General features: G+C 40.9%; 2 protein-coding genes across 2 annotated transcripts in view; one reads left to right on the top strand and one right to left on the bottom strand.

Moving 5' to 3' along the window:
* Positions 1-44: 44 nt before the first annotated feature.
* atp5md (ATP synthase membrane subunit DAPIT) lies at positions 45-6,937 on the bottom strand. Its single transcript, XM_004915850.4, has 4 exons — positions 6,840-6,937; positions 1,414-1,510; positions 1,046-1,140; positions 45-235 (listed from the first exon to the last, which is right to left on the bottom strand). Exons 2-3 carry the CDS (start codon positions 1,498-1,500, stop codon positions 1,048-1,050), a joined length of 180 nt encoding a protein of 59 aa, XP_004915907.1. The 5' UTR covers positions 1,501-1,510; positions 6,840-6,937; the 3' UTR covers positions 45-235; positions 1,046-1,047.
* Positions 6,938-7,041: 104 nt separating this feature from the next.
* pdcd11 (programmed cell death 11) overlaps positions 7,042-9,999 on the top strand; it is a 29,947-nt gene continuing 26,989 nt past the window's right edge. The window contains exons 1-2 of the mRNA XM_004915851.4: positions 7,042-7,232; positions 8,640-8,764. Coding sequence (XP_004915908.2) covers positions 8,669-8,764 — 96 coding nt within the window. The 5' untranslated portion in view covers positions 7,042-7,232; positions 8,640-8,668. The remainder of the gene's footprint in view (positions 7,233-8,639; positions 8,765-9,999) is intronic.

The raw sequence follows: 9,999 nt of genomic DNA, 5'->3' as shown, positions 1-9,999 counted from the left end.
GCCAACCGCCAAGTCTGGTTACAAAGACAAATAACAGGACTAAGTGACAGTGGAATACATTTAATTATATACCTCCAACAGACTGTGTGATGCTTAACTGTAAATGAGAGGAATCACTGCTTGTTTTTGTACAGTTTTTATCTATAATTGATATTTTGTAAATAAACAATACAAATCAATGTCTTCTTATTTGGAAGGAGGAATCTATCACATTTTGATTGCAGAACCAAGAACCCTAAAGAAGAGAGGGAAATAAAATCATGAGATTGGGTGGTGGTAAAACAAAAAACTAAATACTGATGCAAAATGTACTCTTCACATTAGAGACTATAGTATTGCAGGCAAAACATCTACTTGTTTTCTAAGGGGAAACTTTTAGTCTACGGTTTTTCTTTTACCAGTTTGATTAGAGTTGACAGGATCATTTTAGCACAGAATCTGCCAGTTACTAGTTGTTCCATTCAAGTAAGTTACAGGCTGCTCAGTGACTGGGCAGTAGAGAATGGTAAGGTAGAGCCACCAATAGAAACAGCTCTCTGAGCATAATTTCCTTCTAGTTGAACAACAATTATAGCAGTGATCCCCCCAACCAGTGGCTCATGAGCAACATGCTGCTCTCAGTGCCCCCAAACCAAGTAGTTATTTTTGAGCAAGTTTTGGTTGAATAAAGATTTACTACAAAATAAAGCCCCCTGTAAGCTGATAGTGTGCATAGAGGCTGCCTAATAGCCAATCTTAGCCCTTATTTGGCTCCTCCATGAACTTTTATGATGTTTGTGTTGCTGGTACAGGTTGTACCATCAGCCACCAGAGGAGCTCCCAACACATCCAAGTCTGGCAATAGTTCACTTGTATGGGGAAAAGGATAGGACTAGCACTTTTTAGCCTTCAAACCCTTATCAATATGTGCTTACAAGAAAACATAAAACTAAAGCAGCTCTCTTGGCCCTATCACTCTTGCATGATAAAATGTGACCACCTCAGATTGCTTACTGGACATTACATTTTTAGAATGGAAACACTTTATACAACCATAAATACTTGCCATTATTTGTCTGTTATGGCCGGAGTATGTTTCTTGGGCTTCAGTTTAAAGAAAAGGATGAGGGCCGCAATTCCTGCATATGTGGCTAACACACACTAAAAAGGGAAGAAAAAAAAAAAAAAACGTGAGAAAACCTTAGTTATAAAGCTGCCCATAAGCAGCAACATCTGCTAATTTTGAGAGGTCACCAAATTCCTAATAATGGCTTCCCAGTGGCTCATCCAATCATTTGTGCACCCCCCCCTTGGCCAATAACAAGATCACTGTTGACCAGTCATACACACAACACACATGAAAAAGCACCAATAAGCTGACAACTTTTGCCAGGAGTGGCCCAGTTTACAGCCAGAGCCGCCAAATGTACTTACATTCCTTCTCCCTGTTATTGTATATGCATTGAAGTATTTCTGGATGCCAGTGAATTGATGGTGAGTTCCTGAGTCGTGTCCACCCATGACTAATAACCTTAAAAGGGGGATAGAATTTGTTCAGATAGATGGAAATAAAAGCACATTTACATGTGTATAACTTGCAGGGTTTTTGTGTCCCTTAAATATAAATTCTATATAAGCTGCCCCTTATAGGGGTATTTTTAGTAGGAGAAGGAAAGGCTAAGTCACTTGGGGATGCCAAAATGTTAAGCACCCCCAAGTGACTTAGATCGCTTACCTTGTACCCTGGGCTGGTGCCCCTGTTAGGAGAAAAAAGCACCAGCCCAGGGTACCTGTAGGAAGCGCTTCCTCCTTCCTTTCTCTTCAGCCGACTGTTTTTTTTTAAGTTCAGCTTTTCACTCTACTGCGCATGCGCGCGCGGCGCTACAGGAAGGAGGAAGCGCTGCAGGTACCCCGGGCTGGTGCTGTTCTCTCCGTACAGGGGCACCTGCCTGGGGTAAAAGGTAGGCGATTGAAGTCACTTGGGGGTGCCTAACATTTTGGCACCCCCAAGTGACTTAGCCTTTCCTTCTCCAGCTGATTTTTAAAGAATTGCAATTGGTCTTGTTCTGCCACTCTTAGAGTGAAGACATACAGAGCTACTAGTAGCAATGCTGATTTACTGATAATTATTTCTACGTCTGTTTTAGCAGAGACAATTCTTAGTATTTTCTATGGCAGGGTATTTTCTGGAGTTTAGTAGCCGTGAAAAAGTAGCTGCTACTTGTAGCTCTGTGTGTCTTCACCCTTAAAGATTCAGGTTGGAAACAGAAAGCCTGGGAATGTTAAAAAAAATATATAAAAATGAATGAATATCAGTTGAAAAGTTGCATAGTATAGGTTCTATAACATAATATAGATTACCTTCCCCTTTTATGCAGCAAGATGGCCATTTACCACTTTCGCATTCTTCTACCCCTGAACATATTAACTCCTTATAGTCAGCCTTTTCTACTGTTCTTAAGGTCTAAATTAAACTACCGAAATACCTCCCAATAGACATGTATGGGTCTATACCATAAACAGAGGTTGCCCGAGTAAAACTTGAGGCACCGACTGACAACTGAATGCCAGTTAAGGTGAATCCTTGGATTGAAAATGTATTTGCTGCTGTGAACAATAGTGACGAGCAAAAATTTTCCCAATAGGTTACGCTGGCAAAAAAAAAGCCCATAGGCTCCAATGGCAGTAAGAAAAAAAAAATGTAGCATGGAAAAAAGATTGCCCATCACTAGTGAACACCCATGAAATTATTTAGCTGGGGGATAACACTGGTTCTATAACCTTGTTATAGGGTTAAGGGGATACCGCTATACAACCAATTAGGGAAAGCACAAATTTGTCCCAGGACTACAAAAATGTTTCTATATCTCGGTAGTTATGTGTAGGGGAGCAAGGGAAATTATTTTTATAGCACTTTTCTCCTGGAAAACTCAAAGTGCTTTACAGCAATTAGGCAGCCATTACAGACACCAGGACCTCTAGCATGAGGCACCACATAGAGGTTGTAATCATCCTTTAAGCATGCTGGACTGGGACTCAAAATAGGCCCTGGCATTCAAGTACACAGAGGCCCAAACAGCCCCCACCAACCCAATAAATAGTGACTGTCTGTGGCATCTTACAGCAGCCCCTCTGGCATTTGCCAGAATCCACAGATTGCCAGTTTGGGCCTGCCTGTAGGCAGACTCCTCCTTCACTGCGTACTACACTAGAAAGTGGGTCTTGAATACAGAAATTCAGAAAACCTTCTAATCTACAGATGGGGCCAAAGAGAATTTCAACACTGTCACATGGTGCCTTTAGGGCACTGTCACAGGTTGTGACCAACAGAACCTTTAGCAGCTGCTCAGATATCTGTAAAGAATTATACTTAATAGCATTGACTGCAGTTATGTTGGTGCATATGGTTACTTTACTCTATATTTTCATGTTGTGACATTCATAAACATTTATGACAAATATTTACCTCATCCCTATTCCCAATAGACCTCTCTCTTTAGGGGTTAGAAATTGAATCTTGCTGCTGCAATGCAACTAAAGCTGCTTACACTCAGGGTTAAAGGGACAATACAGATTTTCTGCAGCACCACTATAATGAAGCCAGGGATATGAGTCTCCGTGTCTTTGTAAGGAGTCATCTAAAAGTGTAGCAAGTCAGCAAGTAACTGCACACACAGATGCATCCATTGCCTTTTAGAAAATAAGGTGCAGTTTTCCAGATGCAAGATTTGGGATCCAATTTTCTACATAAGAAGTCATTTGAAACACGCACTCTCATGGTTAGATTAAGGACTCTTTAATGCTAAGAGGACATGCAAGGTTAAACAAGTACCCTTCTTAAATACGGGCGACCAGGCCTAACCCCAAACTTTCCAAGATTGAAGGGAAAAAGCAATACTCCCCATTAATTTGTTCAACATAAGTGCAATGAATAGAGCTTGTGTCCAACACTTTTTGACTATTGTCAAAAAAACGTTTTTTTTGTTATTTCTTCAACAAAGCAAACAAGGAAACCGATGCAATGTTTCTCAATGTTCAGTCCTTGTGAGGTAGATAATAAGAGTCTATAATGCAGGCGTTGATCTGTCCACTGTAATATAATTATCTACATTGCAAGAACCAGTCATAGAGTAGCTTCAGCATCCCTGTTTAGCTCAAGCAGTAACACAACCACAGGTTTTTCCTGATTAAATAAATAAGCAAAAAGGATGTTTAGCACAAGCCCTATTCATTGGACTCATTCTGAACAAAGGGTTATGCTGCCCTTTTAAAGGGGTGGTTCACCTTTAATATAACGTTTAGTATGTTACAGAATGGCCAATTCTAAGCAATTTTTAACCCGGTCTTTTACTTTGAATTATTTGCCTACTTCTGACTCCTTCCAGCTTTCAAATGGGGAGTCACTGACCCAGTAGCAATATCCTGTATAGTTTACTGGTACATACTATAGTTCCTCACACAAAATACACAGCACTGCAAAGGAGTGAGCACAAACAATATGACTAAAAAACAAACAATTTCAAAAGACTGGTCAAAAAGCTGCAATGGGAATTGAGGCTTTTCATGGAAAAGCTTGCCTGAGTATGAATACAGGCCCTAAGATAAGGCAAAGCAGTCCCCATAATCCCAAAATAAAGCACAGGTCCCCAGCAGCCGCTCTCACATTGCCCAGTATTTCCAGCTTGCCAGCGCAGCCCAGGCCAGGTTGTATGTACTCTGTAGCTGTGAGAAATACACCCTTTCCTTCACAGCTACCAGATCATATTATACCTAAAAATATCCAGCCCCCATTTTTTCTTTTGGCATAATGAAATAAAACAAATTCAATGCATCATTATTTTAATGGTATAAAAGCCATTTATAAATGTTGATGGCTATTTAAAGCAGCATGTCTGTAACAATTTGCTTTTCTATTTTTACATTGTATAGTTAGTCAGCTCTCTCCCAGTCCCCCAATAATTTGCATTGTCTGTGACTGAAGGACAACAAAACTCAAATTCACTGGAGGGTGGGTCTTAGTTTGTTAGGCACCCCCAAGGAATGCTAATCACTAACCTTGTAACCCAGGCTGGCAATTTTTGATTTTACCTTTTTCAGTTTGCCAGACCACAGAAAGCACATAGAGAAATCAGGTCTGGACTGGGAAATAGCCCTGACATTTCAAGTACACAGAGGCCCAAACAGCCCAACAAATAGTGACTGTCTATGGCATCTTACAGCAGCCCCTCTGGCATTTGCCACAATCCACAGATTGCCAGTCTCTATTCCAGATAAGAATCCAGATCCCACTATTCCTTGTACACTTCTGTTATTGTCATTCTTTGAATGCCTTTTAAAAGGTCAATGAAATCCAAAGTCACTGGGTCAGAATAATTTGTTGAGCACCCATCAGTGACTCAGCATAGCAACTTAGACCGATGGTATCACAATAGAAATTCTATCTCCTTCTGCCGATTCAGCCCTGAACGTAGATTTTGCTTAGGCGCCTTCAATGGCATTCAATCAAAATCTTTTAACCCACCCGATCGATGAATCGACAGATATCTGCAGCCTTGCCGAGCCGCCATACACGCACCGAATAATATCGGTGAGTGTATGGCCAAGCACTTCCCTTCCCTACAAATTGCATTGGCCCACAGAACGTTCCATTTTCTCCCAATTTTCCCAGGGATCCCTGGCAAGGCCCTAGGCTGACATATGCACAGTAAAAAAAAAAAATTTGACTGCACTTGATAGACCTAGGGTTATGCAAAGGCTCCATATGAGAAGCAGAGCAGATAGGGCATTCTAATGGAAAGTTCCCTGGGTCAGTGCAAAGAATGGCAGATAGGGCATTCTAATGGAAAGTTCCCTGGGTCAGTGCAAAGAATGGCAGAGAGGGCATTCTAATGGAAAGTTCCCTGGGTCAGTGCAAAGAATGGCAGATAGGGCATTCTAATGGAAAGTTCCCTGGGTCAGTGCAAAGAATGGCAGAGAGGGCATTCTAATGGAAAGTTCCATGGGTCAGTGCAAAGAATGGCAGATAGGGCATTCTAATGGAAAGTTCCCTGGGTCAGTGCAAAGAATGGCAGATAGGGCATTCTAATGGAAAGTTCCCTGGGCCAGTGCAAAGAATGGCAGATAGGGCATTCTAATGGAAAGTTCCCTGGGTCAGAGCAAAGAATGGCAGATAGGGCATTCTAATGGAAAGTTCCCTGGGCCAGTGCAAAGAATGGCAGATAGGGCATTCTAATGGAAAGTTCCCTGGGTCAGAGCAAAGAATGGCAGATAGGGCATTCTAATGGAAAGTTCCCTGGGTCAGTGCAAAGAATGGCAGATAGGGCATTCTAATGGAAAGTTCCCTGGGTCAGTGCAAAGAATGGCAGATAGGGCATTCTAATGGAAAGTTCCCTGGGCCAGTGCATTTTTCAAATAAGAGAAGCAGAGTCCCACATGTTTTTCATTGTCCTTTAAAATGAAATGATCTGCAAAGTAACAGAATAACAAAAGCACGCAAGGCATTGTGGGAACTGGATTCTTGGCTGGAGAAGACCTGACTTATGATACCCTGTCCCGGTAGTCTGGCAAACTGGGAATGGAACAGGCAGAACCTGCTTTCAACTGCAATTCTATTAAGAAATAACTATAGCCTCACTGATATACTACGGATATACACTGGCCACTGGCTCGCAATGACATCTTTTTAATTTAAACTTCCAGCCAAATGAATCAGAGGCAGCTCTGAGGCCCTGACATTGTAAAGGAGGAAAGCTGGATTGTAGTTAAAATGGCTGTACTACAGAATCCCCGTTTAGTTATAGCGGGAGAACGCAAACCCCCACTAAACTGCTCCCACTCAGCCTGTACAGCCCGATACTCACTTTATTTCTCCGAGCAGCCACACACACACAATGTGCCCTTCAACACCGGCCTCTGCTTCCACTGCGGCTAATGTTCAAGCCCCGCCTCAAGCTTTCAATGGTACCGCTGCGCTCACTGGCTGTTAAACTCGTCTGTCAGGCAGCGTCGAAGTCTGATTGGTGGAAACAGAGGTCTCTTTTCGTGCTGGAAAGGTCACTTTTCCCTGTCTCTTAATCGGAAGTAGCTGCGATTGGCTGACCTGGGAAACTGTAGTGCTTCCGGGTCAATTGTATGGGTGCCTACACGTGTGTGTATGGATTTGCTGCATGCATATTGTAAGGGGAGGAATATGCAATTGTAACAGGACAGAGAGTCCATCCCGTACACTTGTGTAATTACCGCAATCATCTAAGGTATGTTATGTAGAAATGATATCTGTAGTGACGCTATAACATTATATTCTTGGACTAGTTTTCGAATATGGGCAACGTGGATTTTTGCTGTGCGCCCCTCATCATCATAGGTGGTTAGATAAGTATATATATTAAGAGTGGCCATTCTGCAGCCCTCCAGCTCTTGTCCAAATGGAACTCTTATGGGTCCTGGGGATGAGGTGAGTTGTAGTTTAACAACAGCTTGAGGGTTGCAGGTTAAACAGTGCTGATATGTTTATTCGCCATTGATAAGATATGGATATGATAGTAAGCTCGTTGGGACAGGAATTATTTAGATTATGAACAGTTCCTATAAAGTGCTACATTACTTGTCAGAGCAATTAAATAATCAGGCTGCCTGTTATATTAGCTCTCACTGCTCACATCATGTCTAAAGCGAAGGCTGTCAGGGTTTGTGTGCGTTGTAGTACAGGTATGGGACCTGTTATCCAGAATGCTTGGGTCCTGGGGTTTTCCGGATAAGGGGTCTTTCTCTATTTTGGATCTCCTACCTTTAATCTGCTAAAAAAAATATTTAAACAGTAATTAAACCCAATAGGATTGTTTTGGCTCCAATAAGGATTAATTATATCTTACATCAAATACAAGGTACTGTTTTATTATTACAGAGAAAAGGAAATCATTTAACCATTAAATAAACCCAATAGGGCTGTTCTGCCCCCAATAAGGGGTACTTATATCTTAGTTGGGATCAAGTACAAAGTACTGTTTTATTATTACAGAGAAAAAGGAAATAATTTTTGAAAATGTGAATTATTTGATTAAAATTGAGTCTATGGGAGATGGCCGTTCTGTAATTCGGAAGTTTTTGGATAACAGGTTGCAGAGTTTTCTATAGTGAATATCTATATGCAAATTCTAAAGGATATACTCCTCTTTTTCTGTATGTTATTTGGGCTATATAGTGTGTTGGATAGGGAAGGGGTGGTGATGTTAATAACTTATTTGGCTTAATATCTGTAGGTACAGAGAATCTCATTTGTGGATAATAGGGATCGTTTAACGGGTAGAGATTTAGGCCTTTGTCACATTTAACCTGCTGTTAAAGATATGCTTCAGTGATTGCTTTAAGGAAACTTTACTACCATTTGCTTCCTACTGGGAAGTCACATGCACTACAAACTCAGCTCCTTAAACTGCTATTGGTTTCTATTTGTACAATATTTATTCAGGGACTCAAACCTTCAGCTTATCCTGCTTCTGAAGTACGACTCTCTCGATGTCAGTGGGTTCTTAGGTGTTGAACTCGCCTAGTAGAAAGATGTCCACACATTAAACATATGTACTCTGGGGCAATAAGACGTGTAAAATTGAATTGCACCTAAATATCATACTCACATTTGATTCTTCTGTCTTTCCACATAGCCTCAAGTGACATATAAAAATTAGGAAACATGGAAGAAAGTTTCCCACGGGGTGGAACCCAGAAAAAAACTGATCAAAAAACTGTTAAAAAAAGGCCTAAGGAAAATGACGGCAACCTTTTCTCGGTAAGGAATATCTGAATATGTTTTTTCTCTATTAAAGGAGAAGGAAAGGTAAAAACTAAGTAAGCTTTATCCAAAAGATCTATGTAAATACAGCCATAAGCACTCAGAGTCCTTTAGCAAAAGAAACACAGGAATTCTTTCCCTCTTTTATGTACTCATGTTTTTCTTTATCAGACTTTCTTCTCCCAGAAAAATCCTTCAGGGCATGGCATGAGTCTGCGCACCTCTCTCCTTCACCCCTCCCTTCTATTGCTCCCCCTCCCACCTCAACTCGCTCCCACTTCCAACTGTGCCGTGTGTGTGCAAAGGCCTTAGCATCATAGTGACCGGCGACTCCTGTTGTTGCCAGCGAAAAGGAATTTTCGTAGTGCTTAGTTGCCCGTGATAGCAAAGATCTATTACCAGCGTCTTACATGCTCTATGGAACATCAGCCTAAAATGGCACCTCCTTTAAAGGAGAAGGAAAGGTACAATCATTGGGATGGTGCCAAAGGTACCAAATATACCCTATAAACTATAGAGGTTGGAATCATTTTCTTTTTTTGGAGTTTTGATAATCTGTATAGTGAGCAGCTCCATGTTTGTGCTTGAGAGCACAGACTGCACACAGGGGAGAAACAAGCCCAGCATGCAGAGATCAGCATAGGCACCCAGGGACAGAGAGATTATCATATAACCCTCTTCTCCCCACTAGTCCCCTCAGAATATAGGAAATGTTTGAAAATTACTGAATACAAAGAAACAATCTCAAATACCACTAAAAAGTTGTAAGCATGAAATGCGTTAGGCCATACCTTTTAAGGGGTTACTTATGCTTTTTAATGGTTTGAAATAAAATTTTTTTTCTATTTTCTAACTTTTTAGTGGTATTTGAGAGTGTTACTTTGCATTCAGTTGTCCTACCCCTCCATTGATCACTAGGGGGAGATTTCTCTATACCACTTAATATAATGTTCACTTTGTTTGACATTTTTGCTACTTGAGCTTCTATTCCCTTTTTTTGAGCAATGTTTGTAAATAGTTAGATTCATTCAAACTTTAAATATAAAAAAAACACATATTTAGGTTACAATGCAGTCTGTGTCTTTGCCTAAAGGTCTTCTGCCTACACAGCTTTTCATTATATTTGTGAACCCATGCACCCTTGAAATACATTAGATCCTTTGATGACATTTGCCCACCATCTCTAATTGGGACTCCTGAACCAGTATGAGGTTCACTCCACTTTAGTGATG

Source organism: Xenopus tropicalis, chromosome 7, assembly GCF_000004195.4.
Source record: "Xenopus tropicalis strain Nigerian chromosome 7, UCB_Xtro_10.0, whole genome shotgun sequence".
NCBI lineage: Eukaryota > Metazoa > Chordata > Amphibia > Anura > Pipidae > Xenopus > Xenopus tropicalis.
Note: the sequence above shows the minus strand (reverse complement) of the source record. Positions and strands in the feature narration are given on the sequence as shown.

What these genes read in the sequence shown, in the direction of transcription:
- atp5md (XM_004915850.4), bottom strand. Translation starts at nt 1,500, where the DNA reads ATGGGTGGACACGACTCAGGAACTCACCATCAATTCACTGGCATCCAG. An exon ending in CAATAACAGGGAGAAGGAAT is followed by an intron (nt 1,141 to 1,413) that starts GTAAGTACATTT and finishes TTCCCTTTTTAG; the next exon opens with TGTGTGTTAGCCACATATGC.